The sequence below is a fragment of the Nicotiana tabacum genome, chromosome 20, assembly GCF_000715075.1.
Source record: "Nicotiana tabacum cultivar K326 chromosome 20, ASM71507v2, whole genome shotgun sequence".
NCBI classification, from domain to species: Eukaryota; Viridiplantae; Streptophyta; class Magnoliopsida; order Solanales; family Solanaceae; genus Nicotiana; species Nicotiana tabacum.
This window is the reverse complement of record NC_134099.1, coordinates 143,270,383-143,293,983: the sequence shown is the minus strand read 5'-3', so window position 1 is coordinate 143,293,983 and position 23,601 is coordinate 143,270,383. Positions and strand designations below refer to the sequence as shown.

The window sequence follows — 23,601 nt, the reverse complement described above, 5'->3', positions numbered from 1 at the left end:
CAATATTATTTTCTTCTTTTTTCTTGACTTCTTTCTCTTCAGATAGTTCAGAGGGTATTTCAACATTCTTACCCTTGTTTACCTGTTGTTCTGACTTGTCTGCATATGGTTCATCAAGCTCCTTACCTGACCGTAAGGCGATGGCCTTAAGGTGCTCCTTTGGATTTTTCTCCGTATTGCTTGGCAAGGGACCTTGAATCTTTTCTGACACAAGAGTTGCCAGTTTACTTAATTGCATTTCCAGATTTTTGAGGGCTGAACCCTGGCTTTTCATCTTTTCATCAGTGACCTTATTGAATTTATACAAAAGGTCATCAAAATTTGAATGAGCTTATTGAGGCCTTTGTTATGGCCCTGCTTGTTGATAAGGTCTATAGTTTGGTTGCCTACGGTTCTGATTCTGGTATCCCGATAGACCTTGTACTTGTTGCTTCTGGAAGCTTTGAGAGTTTTCTGCACCATTTGGATTGCTCCATTGAAATCCTGGGTGCTTTTGTGCTATTGGACTGCCAAAAGGGTACAGTTTATAACTGACAGAATGGACATGTTCGTCATTATGATTGTTTGCTTAACATTTATGGATCAGATGGTTTCCTCCACACATATCACAAGATTCAAATAGGCTTGGTTGTTGTGTATACACCTGAAAAGATTCAAACTTTTATGCCAAAGAAACAATTTGCTGCGTTAGTGTATTTAAAGCATCAACCTGATTTACCGTAGCAGCCTTCTTGATGATTACACGGTCAGATGGCCATTGGATGGCATTCCCAGAAATCTCGTTCAATAATTGCAATGCTTCCTCCGTGGTTTTTCCCATTACAGAACCTCCTACAGCTGCATCAATCACATTTCTAGCAGAGGGATTTAACCCATGATAAAAAAATATACAGTTGCATGTGTTCAAGAATGTCATGGTGTGGACATTTTCTTAACATTACTTTTAATCTTTCCCAAGCTTGATAAACTGACTCAGTATCAGTCTACAAGAAATTAGAGATGTCTTATCTTAACTTTGTGGTTTTAGCAGGGGAAAAATTTTTGTTTAAAAATTTCTAAGTCATTTGGTCCCATGTGGTAATGGAACGTTGTGGCAAACTTTGCAACCAAGTCTTGGCATCTCCTTTTAAATAAAAAGGAAATAACCTTAACTTGATAGCTTCAGGATGTACTCCATTATACTTAGCTGTTTCAACAAGTTCCAGAAAGTCAATTAAATGACTGTGTGGATCTTCACTTGCGTCTCTAGTAAAGATACAAGACTGTTGAATTGTTTGAATCAGGCCAGTCCTGATTTCAAAGTTGTTGGCTGCCACTGGCGGTTTTCTGACACTAGATTCACAGTTGAAGCGGTCAGGTCTAGCATAATCCCTTATGATTCTATTTGCTGGCCTTGGTGCTACTTCATCAAACTGATCCTCCACATGGACTGGTGGTTGAATGTCTTCTACTCCCTGATTCTCCATTCTAACCCGGCTGGGCTCCGAAAGATCCAATCTCACAAACTGGCTGGCTAAGGCTTGAACATCCATCGTCATAGGCCTCTCTGATGCTGGTAAATAAGTCAAACTCCCCAGACTCTCTGCCCAGTGACTCAAGGCATCGACCACCACATTGGCCTTGCTCGGGTGATACAAAATAGTGATATCATAGTCCTTCAGCAACTCTAACCACCTCTTCTGGCGCAAATTTAGATCCTTTTGCTTGAACAGGTGTTGCAAGCTCCGATGATCAGTATAAATCTCACAAGGCACACCGTATAAATAATGGCGCCAGATCTTCAGGGTGTGATAATGGCAGCTAACTCAAGGTCGTGGACTGGATAATTCTTCTTGTACCTTCAACTGTCTGGATGCGTAGGCAATCACCCTACCGTCCTACATCAACACCGCTCCGAGGCCAATCCTCGAGGCATCACAATAAACCATATAATACCCCGAACTTGTAGGCAGTATCAAAATTGGGGTTGTAGTCAAAGCTGTCTTGAGCTTCTGAAAGCTCGCCTCACACTCCTTCGTCCACTGAAACAGAACACCTTTTTGGGTCAACCTGGTCATAGGGGCTGCAATCGATGAAAACCCCTCTACAAAATGATGGTAGTAACCCGCCAAGCTAAGGAAATTGCAGATCTCTGCAGCTGAGGATGGCCTGGGCCAACTCTGCACGGCCTCTATTTTCTTCGTATCCACTTGAATACCCTCACTCGATACCACGTGGCCTAAGAATGCCACTGAATCCAACCAAAACTCACATTTCGAGAACTTAGCATTTAACTTCTTCTCTCTCAGAGTCTGAAGCATAGTCCTCAGGTGCTACTCATGATCTTTCCGACTCTGGGAATACACCAGAATATCATCAATAAAGACAATGACGAACGAGTCAAGATACGGCCGAAACACACTATGCATCAAGTGCATAAAGCTACTGGGGCATTGGTCGGCCCAAATGACATGACAAGGAACTCGTAATGACCATACCGAGTCCTGAAAGCAGTCTTCAGGATATCTGGCTCCTGAATCTTCAATTGATGGTAACTTGAGCGCAAGTCAATCTTAGAAAACACCCGTGCGCCCTGAAGCTAGTCAAACAGATTATCAATATGAGGCAAAGGATAACGGTTCTTCACTGGAACCTTGTTCAGCTGGCGACAATCGATACACATACGCATAAGAACCATCCTTTTTCTTCACAAACAAGACAGGAACACCCCAAGGCGATACACTAGGCCGAATAAAACCCTTATCAAGCAAATCCTATAACTGATCATTCAACTCCTTCAACTCAAGAGGAGTCATACGATACGGAGGAATAGAAATGGGCTGAGTGCTCGGCAACAGATCAATGCCAAAATCAATATCTCTATCAGGCGACATTCCCATAAGATCAGCTGGAAACACATCGGGAAAATCCCGTACTACTAAAACAGAATCAACTGAAGGGATATCAATACTGACATCTCTCACATAAGCCAAATACGCGTCACACCCCTTCTCAACCATACGTTGAGCTTTAAGAAAAGAAATAACTCTACTGGGAGTGTGATCTAAAGTACCCCTCCACTCAACTTGCGGTACACCCAGACATAGGCGTCACGATTTTTGGCATGACAATCAAGGATAGCATAATGAGGCGACAACTAGTCCATGCCCAAGATAATGTCAAAATCTACCATGCTGAGCAACAATAAATCGGCTCTGGTCTCAAAACCACTAAGAGCAACCAAACACGACCGATAAATGCGGTGCACAATAAGAGAATCCCCCACATGAGTAGAAACATAAACAAGGGAACTCAAAGAATCCCGAGATACACCCAAATGTGGAGCAAAATAAGAAGACACATAAGAATAAGTGGAGCCTGGATCGAATAGAACCGATGCATCTCTGTGACAGACCAATATAATACCTGTGATGATAGAATCGGAGGCAACAACCTCGGTATAGGCAGGAAGGGCATAGTATCTGGCCTGACCTCCACCTCTAGGGCGACCTCCGCCTCTAGCTAGCTGAGTAGGTGGGGTAGCAACTGGAGCTGTAACCATGGCCTGAGAACTCTATTGGGCACGATGTGGCTGAAAAGTTTGTGGAGGTGCACCCCTCCCAAGTCTAGAGCAATCCCTCACCATATGGCGTGTGTCACCACACTCAAAACAAGCTCTGGGAGGACGTGGAGCATGCTGTACATAATTCAGGTAAGGCAGTTTGAGCAAGTAAAGCAATTAAGTCACTTAGACATGCTTTCCTAAGTTAACAACAGGCTTAATGATGCAAGTAATAAAAACAGGAAAGAGAACATACTAGTAATTACTTAATGAAAATCGGATTTCCAACAATTAGCACAGGTACGCACTCGTCACCTCACGTACAAGGCATTTCAATTACCAAATATACCAAATCCTAAGGGGAAGGTCCCCCACACAAGGTTATACAAGTCACTTACCTCGAACCGGCTCAATAATCAATTCGAAACCACGCTCTTGCCTCGAGTACTCGACTCCAAATGGCCCAAATCTATTCAATTCAAATGCATAATGTAAATACCACTTCAAGTAACTGATTCTACAATTAAATTCTAAGCTAATACGCGAAATTTGGTAAAATGACCAAAACGCCCCCGGGCCCACATCTCGAAATCGGGTAAAATTTATATTTTCAGAACCTCATACTCTCACGAGTTCATGCATACCAAAATTATCCAAATCTAAGGTCAAATTCCTACTCAAAAGTCGAATTTTAGGTTTAAGAACTTTCTTCCAACTTTTCCCCAATTTTCATCTCCAATCCGAAATCAAATGATAAAACTAACTATAGATTGATGGAATATAACTAGAAAGGGTTAAAGAATTGTTACCTAATGATCTCCTCTTCAATTTTCTCTCAAAATCACCCTTTCCCGAGCTCCAAATCGAATTTCCAACTTTTGAAACTAAACCCTCAAAATTTCCTATTTCTGCCCAGCTGTTACCGCATCTGCGGTCCCGCTTTTGCGGAACAAGCGTCGCATCTGCGACTTCTCACTTAAAGCCAGCTTCCGCATTGCGACTCCCCGTCCGCAGATGCGGTACCGCTCCTGCAGAGAACCTACCGCTTCTGCGGCTCCTGCTTGACCTCTCCCATTCTGCTTTTGCGACCACAGAGCCGCTTCTAAGGCGCCGCACCTGCGGGACCCAAACTGCAGGTGCAGTTATGACAGAAAATCAGTTGAAGCGGCAACTTTAAAACTATAAAATTCTTCCGTCAACCATCCGAAATCATCCCGAGGCCCCTCGAACCTCAACCAAACCTACCAACATATCCCACAACTTCATTCAAACTTGTTCCAACCTTCGAAACGCTCAAAACAATATCAAAACTATTTTTCATCGGATTCAAGCCTAAGAATCCCAAAAATTCTAAAAATACGCTTTCGATCAAAAAATCTATCAAACCTTGTCCGAATGACCTGAAATTTTGCACACACGTCACATTCAACACTACAGAGCTATTCCAACTTCCAGAAATTCTATTCCGACCCTCAGATCAAAATCTCACTATCGAACCGGAAAATTCAAAATTCGACCTTTCGGCATTTCAAGCTTAAATTAGCTATGGATCTCCAAAACACAATCCGAACACGCCCCTAAGCCCGAAATCACCCAATGGAGCTAACAGAACCATCGGTTTTCCATTCCGAGGCCGTCTTCACACTGTTCCGATTACGGTCAATTTTTCAATACGTAAGCTCTCATTTAGGGACTAAGTGTCCCAAAATTCTCCGAAACTCGAAACCGAACATCCCGACAAATCAAAATAGCTGAAATAAATAAGGAAAAAGCAGTTAATAGGGGATCGAGACGTTAATTCTTAAGACGACCGGTAGGGTCGTCACAACTAACTTTGCATACACAACTTTCTTGACTTTCACTTTCCCAAGGACCTCACCATTCCACTACCAATCCCCTCGATGTCTGGCAGAGTTGCCCTTAGACACCCCCAATACCTCTCTAGATGCTTCCCTAATACAACTAGGTGTCCTATCCCACATGTTGGTTTCATCGCCGCTACTCCCCCAAGCCCCTATCGCAAACAATTTCAATCCTATTCCTGAGCTCTAGCCGTAGTCATGCCCCCCATTTGATCCTTAAGTTGGTGCATTTATGCATTGGTTCCGAGCAACTGGAATTATGGTGTGCTATTGGACAATTGGAGATGCGGTTCATATTTTCTGGTGCACCATAGTTGCGCCAGTTTTCGGTTAGATTAGGACTAAAAGTGCACCATTGTTTCATTGTTGAATGACTATTAGTTCTTTAAATTAAAATATAGAGACTACTTTGATCCAAAGCCCAAACATAAGGTACTATTTTGCACCTTTACTCTTAATTGTATCGAGTAAAGAGTATCATCTTCATACAATACAATCTCCCTCTGTTCACTTCCCCCGTTTTGCCATCTTATTATTAGAGGTTCTGCTGTTTCATGACCAAAACCTCTACTGATTTTTTCTGTTCGATCTCCATTTCTTCGCTCTCTGTCTCAATTCACACAAAAATCAATTCCAACTTGTAAGATCTCTGCACCCGGCCGTTCTGGATTTCCCCTTAGTTTGATCTTATCTCACTCTGATCTTTAGGCCTCTTCAATTCAGGAATCCCTGATTCATTCAATTCTTCCAGAAAGTTTATTCTTCACTCAAAATGGTATGTTTTTGCTGTTTCAAGCATTCCTGAATCCTTTTCGTGTTATGTAACAACTCGGATCTGATTCAAATCCGATCCGATTGGTTTTGAATTGTGTATATTGCTTTCAATTTTTTAAACGTATATATTTATATTAAGTTCGTACAAATTGTTACGAAGATTCATGATTCATTTATGGTTTCAGCTTGCTTGAGATCTGGTATTTTGTTATTACTAACTTAATTTCACTTGTTGCATTGTGTTTTTCCAATCTGGAATTTGAAATGGGCACAGCCTCTGAGGTTGGAGATTAAGGTAATATACTTTATTCAAATTTGAACACTACTGGTGGTTTTGTATTTGGTAGTGTTTTTTAATTTATGTAACTACATTTAGCTGATTCTGGTTTTTGGATCAGAGAAAACTTGCTCAAAGATCGGAACGGGTAAAGTCCGTGGATCTACATCCTTCGGAGCCATGGTAATTGGACTTCAGTTTCTACGAAAATAGATCATATGTTATATGATGCAATATATGTGTGTGCTTACTATTTTTGGAATGTTTGATATTGGAATGGCTGGCCCTAATAGAGGGAAATGTATACAGAGAATTCATTTAGCATATTTTTTTATTGGAGTGATATGTTGCTCGGAAAAGAAAAGTTATCAAAATTTTGTCTGTTTTTGGAGTGGGAGGCAGAGCAGGGTTGAGCTGAGTATGAATGTTAAATTTATTGATTAAGGCTGGTTGCTTTCTTTGGATAATGGGGCTATGTCAGTTATTTTATCATTATAATTTTAGTTCTCTGCAGCTCATTTTCTGCCTCCATTCTTACAGGATATTGACAAGTTTGTATTCAGGGACTGTTTGCATCTGGAACTACCAGAGCCAGGTATTCAAAATTGTGTTGTTTTTTCTAATGAACTTGAATTCTTGAATCTTCTGAGAGATATGTATGACATTCTCGAAAATATGTCATATACAGATATTAACAAAAAGCCTGGAGAGGTAGAATGGGTGGTCTGATCTGGTGGGGTAGCTCAATCCACTGATTCAGGCCATACTAAAATGAACAAGTCATGAAATGTGACCGCTGGACTTTTTGCATTGGGTCTTTGTTGATCCTTCGATGCATGAGTGAATGTGTTTGCATAGCAGACTTAGGTTGGAAGGATTGAATGGAAGGATAGAAAGACCATATGTGAACTTATTTATCAAAAAAAGATTATATGCAAACATTTTTTTTGATGAGTAATAGAGAATTTTATTAATAAAAGAAAAAGCACTAAGTTAGTGCCGATACATAGTTACAACTTGTGCAAGTTTCCAATTATATCTAACATGGTATCCACATTCTGTATATAGACTAGGTTGTACCAAAAGCTACCAAGGACATTAAGCTGAACTTAAGGTTAAGCGTATTCTCTTGTTGCCTTAAAAATTCTATGGTTCCTTTCGATCCAAACTGTCTGCCAAATGGCCTGGGGGATAGTATTCTGGATTTTGTGAGTTCTCTTATTCAGTCCATCTCTGTTCTAGCACTTCAGAAGCTCCAAAGTGGAGTGTGGCATGGTCCAACATATCCCCAGTATGACAAAAACATGCACCACAGCTAGCAAATCACCTTGCCGTGCAAAGTAGTTGACTAACATCTTCTGGATGTTCATCGCACAGAGGACATCTGTTGCACAACTGAAACCCTCTTCTCTCAAGATTAGTTTGTTGGTGAGAGGTAGCAGGTATCCCTTAGAATTAGTGGAGGTGCGTGCAAGTTGGCCCGGACACTACGGTTATAAAAAAGGCAGAATATTCCAGTGTTATCAAAGGCGAAAAGTGCAAAAAAGCTCTTATTGGGGCTTTAAACGCAAAACGCAAATAAAGCGTGTGCTTTATTGAAGAGCAAATGGAGAAAAACTATAAATATGTACGTGTAGTCCAAGGCTAACATCTATAAGCATGAATACCAAATATATGGACAAAGAAATTGAAGAAAATTTACAATAAAGTGAAATATCAATTATTTAGTATCACCGCTTCAGGATTACGCTCATTGGCAAAGAAAAGTATGCCTTAGAGCCTTGATAACAACACTGAAGTGCTCGCTAAGCGAGGCGAAGCGCTCTACATGTTTTGAGTTTGGCTTCAAGGCTTAAGTGCGCCTTTGATAACACTGGAATAACATAATTGACACTTCTAACTGTTACGTTTTGACATGCCGCCCCTCCTACTCCATGGGGTTTCATCTAAGCACCTGGACCTTTTCAAAACTTGCATTTTTGCCCCCTCCGACCATGCGTCTCTCAATCACGCTGATATCAATGTCCACGTCAGGTAAAAACATGCAACATCATTTTTATTCAAGAAACTATTTATTTTTCTTAAAAAAGTCTCAAAACCCAATTAAGGACCACCCCACTCATCCCTTCTTCGTTGTTTTCTGATTCTATCATTAGATTTGAAATGGGCGGAGATGAATTCTGGTTAAAATCGGAATCTTGGTTCTTGCTTGACTAATGATGTTTTTGAGCTTGAATTCGAAACCCAATTTATGACCACCCGTCATCCATCCCCCTCCATCTCCTCCATTTTCACCCGTGAAGTCACCACCCCTATCCGCCGCACATCTCCTCTATGTCCACCAGTAAAATCCTTCTCCACTGCTCCGCCACCCATCTCCATCATCTCCAACACTACTTCCCAAAAAGTTCCAAATCCATTTTCTCTTCCTTAATTTCTTTTCTTCCACCCACCACCATCACACTCCACCACTCACCACCATCACAGATCCACCTACCTCCATCGACTTCCTCCCTGAGTGGTTTCGTAACTACTTATTTTTCTCAAACCACTATATGGTGAATCTGGTACAAAAACTCAGTGAGTAGACAAAGAATCAAAAGCTAAAATTTGATACTAGATTTTCTTGAATCAAAAATTGGTTATGGTGGAGTTGAATTAATTTGAATCTGGTTACGACGGTTTGAATAAAAATGGGGAGAGGGAGGGAAAGAAAAATAAATAGGGAAAGAGGAATCGGGAGGGAAAGAACAAAAATCTAAGAAACGGCAACAGAGGGGTATAGAGGTAATGGGGGTAAGGGAAAGAAGAAGAATGGGAGAGGGGAAGGAGTCGGGGAAGGTTGGAGGAATCTTGTTAAATATAAACCTTTAATATATATTTTTTAATTAAAAAAAGCCTTTGATTTATATTTTTTATTCTCTTCCTTTTTTAGTTTAATTTAAAATATTTTTAATCAAATTGGTACATCGCTCTAAGAGCGTGTAAGCACACACTTTATTCCACTAAGCAAACACATGTCTTATAAGTTTGGTCAACGGTTAGAGTGGTTTAAAATATAAGTTTTGAGCAGATTCAGGTGCTTGAATGAGACCTCGTGGAGTAGGAGGGGCGGCATGTCAATTAGGCTATTGAAGTGTCAATTAGGCTATTATGCCCAAAAGAGAAAACAAGAAACCTTTAAAGAGGCATTGCTGTGCTAAATCTTCTTCCATGCCCATCAATCTGTGTTAGCTTTTGAGAACACCATCTTGTAACAAGGTTTGACATAGAATAGACCATCTGATTGGCTTCCCCATTTAATGTGGAATTATACTGATGTTGGTTCAGAACATGTTGTTTTGAAGTTGCAACAAGTCACATGTTCTTTGAACTTCCCAATCATTAATGTTTCTTCTAAAAAAAGATCCCATCCTTGAGTAGTATTAGTGGTGGCAAAATGGATTAAAAAAAATAGTTATCGTCTTGTCCATTCATATTATCCACTAACATATGCGTTGGATAATGAACTTTTAAAGAACGGGTCAAATATGGATAAGAACCATACTATCCACTTACAAAATGGATAACCAATTAATAAATAATGTGTTTAGCTTTTACATTTGTAAAGACTCAAATTGGGGGTCTCTCAAGCTTGGGAAACTAGGAATTCTCCCAAAAGTGATCATATTAAAAAAGTTATGGATAATATGGTTACCAATATTATCTGTTGGTTAACCCATTTTCTATCCGTATTAAATATGGGTCGGGTCAGATAATTTATCTATTTTTTCATTACCCGTTTTCGATCCGAACCATATCCGACTTGCCCCGCCCGTTTGCCACCCCTAAGTAGTACAAATATCAGCAATCACAACCTTGTATAGAGTAGAAATGATGTAATATCATGGAACTGTTCTTTTAAGGGTAAGTGCGGTCAAGCATCTTCCCATTTTTTTTAACTAGTCTTAGTGTACGTGCGTTGTGATAATGGTGGTGTCCTGGCCACTTGACTATTCCACTAGGTACTTGCTATTTCTATCATCACAGGTACCGGTAACTCTAGTCACTAAGGTTTAGGCAGATGGAAAAAAACCGCGTAGTTTTTTTTTTTTGGTCTCTTTTGGGATTTGGACTTCGATTACCATTGGGTGCTGATTCTTCTACCATTTCCTATTAGAAAACATAAGTTTGCAACAGAGTTGATCATGTGGTGCACCTGAGATTCTGGTAACCAGGGAGCTTCGAGAGCATCTTTTCAATCGATAGTATCCTCCAAAGTGCAGTTTCCTCCTTGTTGAACCTCCAATGCCATTTCGTCAAGTGAATTTCAATGGTGTTCCAAATTCTTAATTCCGAGACCACCAAACTTTTGGTCAATAGTAACATCTGTCCACTTAGGCAAATAGGATTGGCTTATTTGTTGCCATTCCAAAGACAGTATCTTTTCACTTTATCCATGCATTTTAAGACAGAGCTAGGAAAATACAAGTTTGCAACAGAGTTGATCATGTGGTGCACCTGAGATTCTGGTACACCAGGGAGCTTCGAGAGCATTTTTTTTCAATCGATAGTATCCTCCAAAGTGCAGTTTCCTCCTTGTTGAACCTCCAATGCCATTTCGTCAAATGAATTTCAATGGTGTTCCAAATTCTTAATTCCGAGACCACCAAACTTTTGGTCAATAGTAACATCTGTCCACTTAGGCAAATAGGATTGGCTTATTTGTTGCCATTCCAAAGACAGTATCTTTTCAATTTATCCATGCATTTTAAGACAGAGCTAGGAAAATACAAGTTTGCAACAGAGTTGATCATGTGGTGCACCTGAGATTCTGGTGCACTAGGGAGCTTCGAGAGCATTTTTTTTAATCGATAGTATCCTCCAAAGTGCAGTTTCCTCCTTGTTGAACCTCCAATGCCATTTCGTCAAGTGAATTTCAATGGTGTTCCAAATTCTTAATTCCGAGACCACCAAACTTTTGGTCAATAGTAACATCTGTCCACTTAGGCAAATAGGATTGGTTTATTTGTTGCCATTCCAAAGACAGCGTCTTTTCAATTTATCCACGTGTTTTAAGACAGAGCTAGGAACAGGAAAGAAAGACCTGGTGTAAATGGGGAGAGTGTCGAGAACACTCTTCATAAGAGTGATTCTATAACTTCCAATTTGACTACTTGTCCATTTACTCTAGAACCCCATTCCAAATAGTTGAAAATTTATGTTTTTTCCCCGAGAGGTAAACCCAGATACTTCGTAGGGAGGGAGCCAACATTGCGGTGCAAGATGCTAGCAAGTTTGAATATTAGGAACATGGTTAACCGGGAAGAGAGAGCTTTTAGAAATGCTACCTTACATCAAGCAATATGTACTTATAGACGTGAAAATGATTGTGGCGTTACCACTGGTCGTTCACTTGGAAAAGCTAAGTTTACTAGTGAACTTGAGTCACTTTGATTTATTCTTTACCTGTGCGTGTCTTTTGGTTCTCTATCAATTACCTTTTCTTCTACATCCTTAGGGATAACATCGTCTAGCTGCAATGGAGTACTTACAAGTCAGATTATTTTCAAGTACCACAACTGTCCCTTAAATTAATCTAATTCTATCTGCAACCAATACTTGCTTTCACAAGATTTCAAAACCTCAAATGAAATATTCGCTTCTTTGAATCATCTGAGATGCTACTAGTCTTTGCTTATGTGCAAATCTGAACTCTTCGGTTAGTTGATATGAAAAAGAAAATCTATCAGCATTTTGTAAATTGATCAAAATATGATTTGATAGCATTATTGATAAGGATTCTGATGGGTAATTCATTTTGATGCAGACAATGGTAAAATCTTTTGAAGTTACTGAATTACCAGGTTCGTTTATGGAATCCAAGTGGTCTCTTTGTCGAATAGGATTTTCCCAAGCAACCTTTCGCTTCATTTAAGGTTTGCAACTTTTTCAAAACACCTCTGTTGTTTTTTTGCAGTTAGGTCAGCTAAGTTTATACCACGCAAGCAATGGGTTGTTGCTGGTGCTGATGACATGTTTATTCGTGTTTACAATTACAACACCATGGATAAAGTCAAAGTATTCGAGGCACACACAGATTATATTAGGTGTGTGGCTGTCCATCCTACACTACCTTATGTACTGTCATCATCTGATGACATGCTAATAAAGCTCTGGGATTGGGAGAAGGGATGGTTATGCACTCAAATATTTGAAGGTCATTCCCATTATGTGATGCAAGTCACCTTTAATCCAAAAGACACCAATACTTTTGCTAGCGCGTCCCTTGATCGGACTATAAAGGTAATCGGATTTGTCCTTCATCTCATTCCATCCGTCCTCAGAGAAATTGATAACATATTCATGCCATTCACCTTGTGACTTTTTCAGATCTGGAACCTTGGCTCTCCTGATCCAAACTTCACTCTGGATGCTCATCTTAAAGGGGTTAATTGTGTAGACTATTTCACTGGGGGTGATAAACCCTATCTAATTACTGGTTCTGATGATCACACTGCTAAGGTTTGCCAGTCTTTATCATTTCCCATGTTCCATTCTTATTGTTTACATATAGAACTTGAATTTTTTGATGTATTGGTATCCATGAAACAGGTGTGGGACTATCAGACAAAAAGTTGTGTCCAGACTCTTGACGGCCACACACACAATGTCTCAGCTGTATGTTTTCATCCTGATCTTCCAATTATAATTACAGGTTCTGAAGATGGTACTGTTCGTATATGGCACGCAACCACTTATAGGTAATGGTTGGATACCTAATCATCTAAGCTTAGTTCAAATTTTCTTTTGAATGACAACAGAATGAATTTGCTTATTTTTTTTTTAAAGAAATGACTTTTTCTAGTAAGTTGTCCTATACTTATTGGTTCCATTACCTTCGAGAAGACACTAATTGCTCTACATGTGTATGGACATATTTAAGCTATTTCTTTAAGAGGAAAGGCCTCTTCTTTTATTGTTTTGAGTTGTCTAAATCAGTTGAACCAGGTAACTAGAAAGCTATGTGAATTTTCATATTGATTTACAGTTGACGAGCTATATAAAGTTAGTGGTAAGTCGTAATATATCTGTTAAGAGCCGTGCTTTCACCATTTAAGATTTGCTGCTGTTTCCAAGGTACATGAAGTGTTTATCTGCCATTTCCTTCGTCCAAATTGAATGCCCATCTCCCAACTCCCTTTTCTTTTAACAGAATTACGACCATTTTCCTATAAAGAACTGTTTGCATTGAATTAATACAGAAGTTACATGTGACCCTTTTATCAGCTTTTAGCGCAGCCTTTTCTCTCTTTCTATTCCTTAAAAGTAAAGATCATATACCTTCTAAAAGAAAAAAAGTAAAAATTGTATAGTGTCCCTCATATGTTACTTCCCGTATCTGATCTTCAAATTGACATAATAAAATTCATTGGGATGAACAAAAAACAGCCTGAGATGTTATAGAAACTTCTCATTTTTCATCATTTCTTTTGTTACTTTCACCCTCTTCTTTTATTTCTACTTTCTCAGTCTATTCATATATTGAGAAGGACATCGAGTGTAATTGGTCCATGTAGATTATCGGTTCAGGTCAAAATCAAGACTATAATGGTATTTTCATGTCCTTGTTACTGGGAGGAACTTCTTTTTTGGTTTGGGGTTTGGGACTGAAGGATAAATGGATATCCTTCCCAGGCCTTTTGAGTTATACGAACATAATCTATCATATTCTGCTGGATTGACACATCCCTTATACCATAGCTGGACCTTGGTTTATGAGATACTTTTGAGCAAAATCAGTTGGTGCATTGAAAAGATTTTTGAAGTCTCTTTTTTGTTGTACATGCGAGAGCTGAAGTAGGTTTCCCGTTTTTCTATATCTACAAGCTGAAGCTGAACATGTCATGGTAAAATGAATCTGCGTAAAAAAACCTGATGCTACTTTTTCATTTTCAGCTTTTTCTGGGGGTGGGGGTTGAAATTGATTGGTTAGCCTTAAAAACATATATATTATATTTCCTCTAAGAAGATGAACTTCTATTTTTCGAGGAAAATTTTTCTTTTAAAAGGAGGATCTTTTGATGACTTTGTGTTATGGAAATGATGACTCAATTGGTTTTGTATGAGTTTTCTTGTTGACTCCCCGTTCTCTCTTAACTCTTTGTATTTGAGCTACATTGTTACAGTTACTAATCCTTTTGTTTGTTGGCATTTTCATGTAGACTTGAGAACACTTTGAATTATGGTCTTGAAAGAGTATGGGCAATTGGTTACATGAAACACTCAAGGAGGTGAGTTTCCAATTAATTATAGCTGTAACGTTGTTCTCTTTGGAAGTCGGTGCATTTGCTTGTAACTTTAATTTGCCTTTCAATTAGTTTCCTTCTTGTTCATAGTGAGAAGTTTTTGTGGACGAGGAAATAGGGAAAAGTCACTGTTAGCCGTGGGCCTAGCAAATTGACAAAATATCCTACAGAAAAATTGAAGAGAAGAAATAGATCATCATATTAATTTTGTTCCTTTGTACCTTGTTTTGTTCAGCTAGTTATGGTTATCATGATTGTGCTCTATGTACAGGGTTGTAATTGGTTATGATGAGGGAACCATCATGGTAAAACTTGGTCGAGAAGTACCTGTTGCCAGTATGGATAACAGTGGAAAAGTTATTTGGGCTAAGCACAATGAAGTTCAGACTGTTAACATCAAGAGTATCGGGGCAGATTATGAAGTAGGGCATCACGCTACCTCTACTTTTGCTCACCTGATTGTTCTCACTGCCTCAAAATTGTTATATGAATTCTTTGTCTGCTTTTCCTCAGGTCGCTGATGGAGAGAGACTGCCTTTGGCTGTCAAGGAAATGGGAACTTGTGACCTCTACCCACAAGTGAGTTTGATTATTGAATATAAATATTGGTGTAATCTTGTGTAACCCTTTCTATAACAAGTGAATTAGATTGGTTCACATAGTTAATGATAGTCTTGTAGAATTAGTGTTTGAAGTTGCTTACACTGTACTACTCATCCTAGTGAAAGGCTGTTGCTATTATTCCTTTAGTTAAACGAGCAGTCCACATATTTGAATTTGTACACGCTATTAGTGAACTTTATATGTGGAATGAGTGATTTATTATTGTTGATGTTGTTCCCAAGAGTTGCTGTTTTTATATTTCCTAGTTTCCTTATCTTAGCAAACTTGAAGAATTCGTTTTGATTTTGTTGTACTGCCATCTTATAGTAGTTTAAAGAGTATGGGACTATGGGTATAATATAGTAGTTGGCATCTGTTTCGATTGGGTTATCATTAGAAGATTGACTACTGAAGTTAATTTACTGAAGATCTTGCACTTCTTCTTTACAGAGCTTGAAGCATAATCCAAATGGAAGGTTTGTCGTTGTTTGTGGAGATGGAGAATATATCATATATACCGCTCTGGCTTGGAGAAATAGGTCATTTGGCTCAGCTCTGGAATTTGTTTGGTCTTCGGATGGAGAATATGCTGTGAGGGAAAGTACTTCAAAGATTAAGATCTTCAGCAAAAATTTCCAGGTTCAAGTTCTTCCTTCCAAATGTCTCCAAAATGTTTGCATATTTTTTGCGCTTTGCGTTAGCTGTTATTTGATTCGTCTCATGATACATTCTTTCCAACATTGGAATCCAATTTTCCCCCTGCCCCCGGCCCCTCTTCCGTCCCTGCATTTCTGCTTTAACCCCTCAAGTTTTGATGAATTACTTCTGACTGAGCTTGACAAGTAGGTTAATAGTTCACCTCGTGAATGAGTTGAATAGTTTTTTTAATGCATTTACTTTCTCTTTATCTTGAAGCTGAAGCATGCAACGAGTTGTAGTTTCTTTCTTTTCACATTCTGACTGAAAAAGTAAATTATGATGGATATTCTCCAGGAGAAGAAGAGCATTCGGCCTACTTTCTCTGCTGAGCGCATCTATGGTGGTACTTTATTGGCAATGTGCTCGAATGATTTCATTTGTTTCTATGATTGGGCTGACTGCAGGTTGATACGGCGAATCGATGTTAATGTCAAAGTAAGATATATAAAGCTTTACCTTGATATAGAGTAGGGTGGCGTTTTACTCTTTTATCTGGTAATTATAATTTTTTGCTGAGTTCTTTTGCTTCAACTTCTTCAGAATCTATACTGGGCCGACAGTGGTGATCTGGTGGCAATTGCTAGTGATACATCATTCTACATACTTAAGTATAATGTAAGAGCTCTTTTTCACCAATCTTGAAGTTACTTGTGGTAAAAAAAATCTGTGCATTATTGTATTAACAATCCTTCGACTGTTTGATGATATGCAGCGAGATGTGGTCTCTGCACATTTAGATAGTGGGAGATCAGTAGATGAACAAGGTGTTGAAGAAGCTTTTGAACTTCTTAACGAGATAAATGAACGGGTCCGGACTGGAATTTGGGTTGGGGATTGCTTCATTTACAATAATTCTTCCTGGAGACTTAACTATTGTGTTGGGGGTGAGGTATGATAGATCCTTTATACTGCTTCTCTGGGCTCTTTTATCTGCAAAACATATGTTCTCATACCGGGCGAGGTGATGAATTTTTTGTTAAATTCAGGTGACCACAATGTTTCACCTTGACCGGCCCATGTACCTGCTTGGATACCTTGCTAATCAGAGCAGGGTTTTTCTGATTGACAAGGAGTTTAAGTGAGTAAGCTTGTGTGATCTTTTAATAAAGGAAACCAGGACTTGTTTCAATAGATACATGAACTCATCTTCTTTCCTGTAGTGTGGTGGGATATACTCTACTCCTTGGCTTGATTGAGTACAAGACACTTGTGATGCGTGGCGACTGGGATAGAGCAAATGAGGTCTTACCATCAATTCCTAAGGAGCATCACAACAGGTATATTGCTTGTTTAACTCTTTATGATGTGCTTTTCTAGGGAACACTACAAATAAATTATGGGCAGGGTACAATTTTTTTTTTAAAAACTTTTAAACATGGTTGTAAAATGTGATGAACTCGGTCTTTAAAATTGCAGATGCGAACGTTGTAAGTTTATGTTGTAAAATGTATATATCTGTTGCTGTACTGGCTCCAATTAAGTTGTGTGGAATGCAGCTGGGTTGTAGGTCTTGATTTTTGCTTATGTTGGTAGGCATTGTTATCTCTAGTCAATATAGTTACATACTAATACTGGCAATAACCTTTTATTTATTTGATAATTCATTTATACCTCTGAGTAGAATTAGCTGCCCACTCCATCTGAAATTTTACCTTGCAGTTCTCCATGTGTATATCAAGTAGTCTGCCCTTTTATTTGATGGGGGGTGGGGTGGGGTGGGGGGGGCGCATTTGCTTGGTCTGGCATGCTGGTTTGTAGTTCCCTGGGATCTGATTGAATGATTCTTCCTACCAGTGTTGCTCGTTTCTTGGAATCACGTGGAATGATAGAGGAAGCATTAGAAGTTGCTACAGACCCTGACTACAGATTTGAACTAGCCATACAGCTGGGTAAATTAGATATTGCAAAGGTGAGACTAATAACTAGTGAAATGTGGTTTATCTTTGCAGCACCTCTTCTTTTAGACTTATCACTGCGGAAAAAGAACTATGTGTTGTTAAAAGTTTTGGTCCTTTCTATGTATGCAGGAAATTGCCGTAGTGGCACAGAGTGAGTCCAAATGGAAGCAGTTGGGTGACCTAGCCATGTCTAGTGGAAGGGTAACTGTTACTTATTGCCACTTAGGCCAATTCTTTTTGTGAAGGAATTATGACAAGTGGAAATGGAAACTTACTGAATTTTCAAAGAGAAACATGTAAAAGTTAAATGTTAAGCTTCTTCCTTTAACTTTCAAGTGAATTTTGGTATCCAAAAAGTTTGTTTGCAGAAAACCGTTGATTCATATCCTTTTATGTTGCTGGAGAAATTTTTACTTAGGACTCTTAAGGATGACGCACCGGCTATTGTGATTGCTACGCAATTAACACTTCTCTTTCTCTTGGTTGAAGGAAGGAGCAAGTATATCACTCTATATAGGATAAATACTTGACTACTCTGTTTGTTGTCCTGTTATATATTAAAGTTTTCCCTCATGTTCTGTTTGTAGCCAAGTAGTGTTTGCTAGGAGTGTTTTTAGCATGTTTAGAGATTTATATGTCAATAGAAATGTTAGAAAACCCCAAATTATTGAGTATTTGAATGAAACACGGTTTGAGTGGAGCGAAATTGATTTAGAGAACTTGTATAACTAGGAGTGTTTTTAGTCCGTTTAGATATTTATATGTCAATAGAATATTTGAATGACCGAGTGGAGCAAAATGGCTTTAGGGATCGTATAGCTAACTCAAGTACTCAACTAGCCTGGAATAGAGTTGTCATTATTGTTCTGTTTGTAGTGAAGCAGCAGAGGGTGCTTTGGAGTTGGTTTTTGCAGCATTCTAGTAATGTTACTTTTGCAAAATTGAAGTCACTTCATCTAAAAAGAAGACTACTTTTGCGAATTGCATGTGCTTATTTACTTTTCAAGACTTTTTCATAACTGCTGCTGTTTTACTATGTTTTGCAGCTTGAGATGGCAGAGGAGTGTTTGAAGCATGCAAATGACTTGAGTGGTTTGTTGCTACTCTATTCTTCTCTAGGAGATGCTGAAGGAATAACTGAACTAGCTTCTTTTGCAAAAGAGCACGGGAAAAACAATGTTGCATTCCTTTGCATGTTCCTGTTGGGTAAAGTGGACGAGTGCATTCAGCTGTTGGTTGACAGGTATATTTTTTCATAATCTTACTACATATATGTATTTTTCTTATTGTGATGATATCCATGTGACATTTTCTTTGCAGCAATCGGGTACCCGAGGCTGCATTTATGGCACGATCTTATCTGCCTAGTAAAGTTTCTGAAATAGTATCAATTTGGAGAAAGGACCTCAGTAAGGTTAGTGATCTTCCTTTTTGTGTTTGCTGTTCTGTGTACTTTGTGCTCTATGGAAAGTTTTTCCAGAGCTGGCTTATTCTCTAGGTTAGCGGTCACTTGGATGTTCAGCTTTAATGTTGCCGGGTAGAAGCTTCTTGACCATTAAGTTAATGGTGCAAAGAAACTTCAGACCTCTGTACTCTTTAATGAGGCTTATTTATGCCTGTGATAGCGAGGTGTCAAACAAATCCAGGCGTAGCAGTTAGTACCGTTTTATTTTTTTCTTTCACTACTGTGCTTTCTCTTTTACATATGATCGTGCCACAAGCATTTTTCTTCCTAAGTTATGGAACCAATATGGCCTGATGCACACCCCCCTGCCAGATGCAGACTACTTTAACCAAAGTATTTGACCTTAAGTTTGAAAATGGTAAATGTTGGTAGTTAATGAAAATGTCATGTTTACTGTTTGGACTTCATGCTGTTTGTACAACAATTTTGAACATCTGTATAGCACAAAATCTTTGACCTTGTTTTGCATAATTTCTGCATGCAGGTTAACCAGAAAGCTGCAGAAGCATTGGCTGATCCTGAAGAATATCCTAACTTGTTTGAGCACTGGCAAATAACCCATTCTGTTGAAGCTAGAGTTGCGGAGGAAAGGTATCATATACTGCTCTTTCCCCCATGCATCTTGTTATGTTCTCTTCGCTAACTGCCATATTAATGCTTTTTTTGATGCTGCTTTTGCTTATGGAAGCTCCCTGTTTTTTTCAAGTGTCACACCTTTTGCTCAATTTGTTGTTCGTTTTCTTTCTTGCTTGGAGCATGAGCTCAAAAAGATGTGTTCTAATTCCAATATGTATGGTCTGTTGAAAGGAAACTTTTACATTAACAGACAAAAGTTCACTGGGAAAATTTGGCACCAATTTGGTTGCTTTCCTTGTTTTATGTAGGGGTGTATACCCGCCAGCGGCAGATTATGGAAATTATGCTGGTAGACCAACTACTAACCTCGTAGAAGCTTTCAGCAACATGAGAGTGGATGAAGAACCACTTGAAAATGGAGAGTTGGATCATGAGGTATAAGATGGACATGCTTCTAATTTTTCTTCTGAGAATTGTTTTCTGTACATGTGATCATTTTCATAAAATAAGAAAGCCATTTGCTTTTACCCAGATAGGTTTATGTGAAGTTCATAATTCGTTCCGTTTTAAAAAAAAAAGTTTAATAGCTCGATTTCTTTATACTTTATCTTAAACCTGTCGTTGTTGGTCAAAGCTAATCAGTTAAGTGATTGCTTCCCTTGCTTTAACCGGTCAGGTTGCAGAACAGAATGGTGATGAGTTGCAAGAACCGGGTGAAGATGACATTCAACAAGAGGGCCAAGAAGAGGCTGTTGTGGTGGATGCTGACTCTACTGATGGTGCAGTACTCGTTAATGGAAACGAGGCTGACGAAGAGTGGGGTACGAATACTGAAGGAAAACCGTCAGCCTAAAAGCAATTGGTTGGGTTGGTGTGAAATCCTAGTTTATTTGCTGGTGATTAATTGAATTTCTTTTAGCTGCTGTATTTGACCTTCATAGATTCCAAATTCTTCTCGTTTCTTTTTCATGGTTCCTTATTTTCATTGTCTGCCATTTTGCCTGCCTGCCAACAGTAAAATAAACGAGCCTAGATTGGATCGGGTCGTTATATCCCCCCTTCCCCCCCCCCCCCCAAAGTAAAAATGAAAAAACATCTTACACAGCTGTGTAAGACAAACAATGTAGCATTTGGAGTTGTTCTTCTTCCGTGTGGGAAGGTTTAAGCAATTGATTCTTTATCATGCTTTCTTGGGTACCTGGCTCAATAGTAATTTCTACTCTTGACATCTTTATCATTTGAGCTTGAAATGTTGCTACAAGTGGCCCACCTTGTTTATTTTCTTTGCATAAATTCGGGCAGTTGCCTGCAATTCTTCATCAGCTTATTTTCAGGCTTCTCTATCATCACTGTTTGTTGCATATTTTTTGGTTATTGATGTTGCCATTGTTCTCTCTTTTTCTCATCCATACTTTTTTCTGTTGATGCTTTTGCAGTTCTTACACCACGTCATTAGGTTCAGCCAAGACATATGGTTCCAGTTGTATGTAATTCGTTCTTAAGGTGAGAAATAAATTTCTGCAACACTGTAATCGCAATTGATTTTCCTGGAAAAAATTATTAAGCAATTTATTTGTCTACTTGATTGGTCACTTCAAGTCTCATTTTACTTTCCAACTCTCTGGTGTGTAGTACAATGTTATTGTTTTGATTAACTAGAGGGACGTGGTCCCTTATACTTAGTACCTCCACCAAAGCTTTTCTAAGCTAAATGAAGTGCCTGACATGTGACCCCTAGTTTTACGGTCTAATCTCTAAACCTGCCTCAAATACGCCTTTAACAACACTGTTCGACATATTAGTTGATTGAAACAAATGCATCAAAATTCATTGTTGCAATAAAATCGAAGAAAGGCATGTTACCAGACAATACCCTGATTCATACGTTTCTCTTACAGGAGTACATGTTATACACCAAATTTCTAGTGGGACGGGCAAAAGATTATAATAATTGTTTTCTGCAGCTCTCAACCTTCATAGTGATAGTTAAATATTTGACTACAGTGGATTAATTGGAACGAATATTCAGCTTCTATAAGCCATTGCCTTACTGTGTAAAAGTCCCACTTACTACTTGCAGTAGTTTTGTGTCAATTTCTTTGGCCGGCATCAAAGATTGAAAGAAAATCTAAGTATTTTTCGGTTTGAGATCTTTTCTTGTTTTTGCTCAACAGGAAAATGATGGTTTTCTAGTTTGCATTCCAGGTTCTGCTGCCTTAAAGGGACAGTTCAAGGGACCGGATGTCTGTTCTGCCAGTGGTGTGATTTTCTAGCAATGAGTTTTGTCGGCATATTGTAGAAAGACATTTCTTTCCAGCTTCGGCTAATTAGCTTTAGTGACCTCATAGCGTTACATTATTCTTTTGAGGCATAAATTTATACCTTCCAATTTCTTACGTGCCCTTGTGAATTTAGAAACAATTATACCATATATAAAAGCGGGAATAGCGCAGAAATTGTTTTAACTTTAATCTATTTCCAATCACATTTTCTTAAAATCTGCCTCAAGCAAGAGAGGGCGATTTTAAAGAGCCGTCCGTGTAGAGTGCTGGAGCGCTCACGTATTTTGTGGTTATTCTTACACTTGGATTTCAAAAGCTGACTCTCTTACCCTTCGCACATGTTGAATTAGTAGCAGGAATCAACAACAACAAAAAACCTAGTGCAATTCCACATGTGGGGTCCGGGGAGAGTAGTGTGTATGCAGACTTTACCTTACCTTGTGGAGGTAGAGAGGCTGACCCTCGGCTCCAGATCAGTGGCAGGAATCAACATGGGTAAATAATATCTACTGCCAATGCCATATCTGAGGGACTTGTAGGGTGTAACAGTAAGCCTCTGTTCTAAAACAATCGAGTTAAAATGAGCTTGAACCATATAATCTCCATATGATTGCATTCCAAAGAAAATCATTTCCCATAACAATATCAGATATCTTTGCATTGCCAATAGTCTTCTTAACATACAGTACGAAATTGCAAAATCTTAATTCTGCAATAGAACCATATAATCCATTATCGACTATACGACGCTTGATAAAGTTATCAGTGCTTGAACCATATAATCTGCTCTAGCTTGAAATTAAAGTACCAAGATTGGTGCATGACGAATTTCATTTCCCCACTCCCTTCTATTTTCTTCTTTTTTCCTTTCTGAAGATCTTAAGTTATATAAAATGACAATATAATAACTTGTTTTCCACTTTGGAGTAACTTAACTTGTTATACGATATGTCACTTATCCTTTATTCTAGGTTACTAATCCATGTTATTAAATGGAATTATCTATAAATGCCTTTTAAACGACCTGATTGTATAATATTTTTTATACTATCCATGCATAAAAGTAAAAAAATATTATATAGTCCCTATCTTATCCCCCACGGAATGAGCAATTTTGTAATTTTAAAATGAATAGGTTAGGGGGGCAAATTGTGAAAAATAAAAGAATACGAGAAATAAAAAAGAGAGCATATATTAAGGGTGCAAAATAATACTCTAATTACTACTACAAAAGTACAAAGTTAAAAGGTAAAAATAGCACGGTCTAACCAGTTTTCGGACTGGTCATTCAAAAATAGCCAGCGTTTGCCAAGTCATTGAAAAATAGCCACTATTT

General features: G+C 38.6%; 1 protein-coding gene and 1 non-coding gene across 15 annotated transcripts; both read left to right on the top strand.

Annotated features, from left to right (window-relative positions):
- The first annotated feature begins 909 nt into the window (after positions 1 to 909).
- On the top strand, positions 910 to 1,016 carry LOC142175033 (small nucleolar RNA R71). Its single transcript, XR_012704223.1, has one exon. It is a non-coding gene; the product is annotated as a small nucleolar RNA R71 (small nucleolar RNA).
- A 4,872-nt stretch (positions 1,017 to 5,888) lies between these two features.
- On the top strand, positions 5,889 to 22,454 carry LOC107766102 (coatomer subunit beta'-1). Of its 14 annotated transcripts, XR_012703497.1 has the most exons (27): positions 5,889 to 6,043; positions 6,127 to 6,178; positions 6,452 to 6,472; positions 6,576 to 6,637; positions 6,995 to 7,049; positions 12,264 to 12,300; positions 12,414 to 12,739; positions 12,827 to 12,958; positions 13,049 to 13,197; positions 14,659 to 14,727; positions 15,014 to 15,164; positions 15,256 to 15,321; positions 15,796 to 15,984; positions 16,339 to 16,479; positions 16,585 to 16,659; positions 16,757 to 16,933; positions 17,031 to 17,122; positions 17,205 to 17,321; positions 17,839 to 17,953; positions 18,072 to 18,143; positions 18,989 to 19,185; positions 19,263 to 19,356; positions 19,892 to 19,998; positions 20,292 to 20,418; positions 20,660 to 20,879; positions 21,420 to 21,486; positions 22,189 to 22,454. XR_012703497.1 is itself a non-coding variant. In XM_075239912.1 (26 exons), exons 1-25 carry the CDS (start codon positions 6,176 to 6,178, stop codon positions 21,437 to 21,439), a joined length of 2,739 nt encoding a protein of 912 aa, XP_075096013.1. In that variant the 5' UTR covers positions 5,930 to 6,175; the 3' UTR covers positions 21,440 to 21,486; positions 22,189 to 22,454. The 14 variants fall into 14 exon arrangements, 4 of the variants coding, with proteins under 4 accessions (XP_075096013.1, XP_075096014.1, XP_075096015.1 ...); XR_012703500.1 differs by having other exon boundaries at positions 5,930 to 6,178; positions 20,660 to 20,850; XR_012703503.1 differs by having other exon boundaries at positions 5,930 to 6,178; positions 20,660 to 20,850; positions 22,177 to 22,454.
- The last annotated feature ends 1,147 nt before the right edge of the window (positions 22,455 to 23,601 follow it).

Coding starts and splice junctions, on each gene's coding strand:
- LOC107766102 (XM_075239911.1), top strand. Junction 16,934..17,030: donor ACTATTGTGTTGGGGGTGAG/GTATGATAGATC, acceptor TGTTAAATTCAG/GTGACCACAATGTTTCACCT. Junction 17,123..17,204: donor CTGATTGACAAGGAGTTTAA/GTGAGTAAGCTT, acceptor TCTTTCCTGTAG/TGTGGTGGGATATACTCTAC.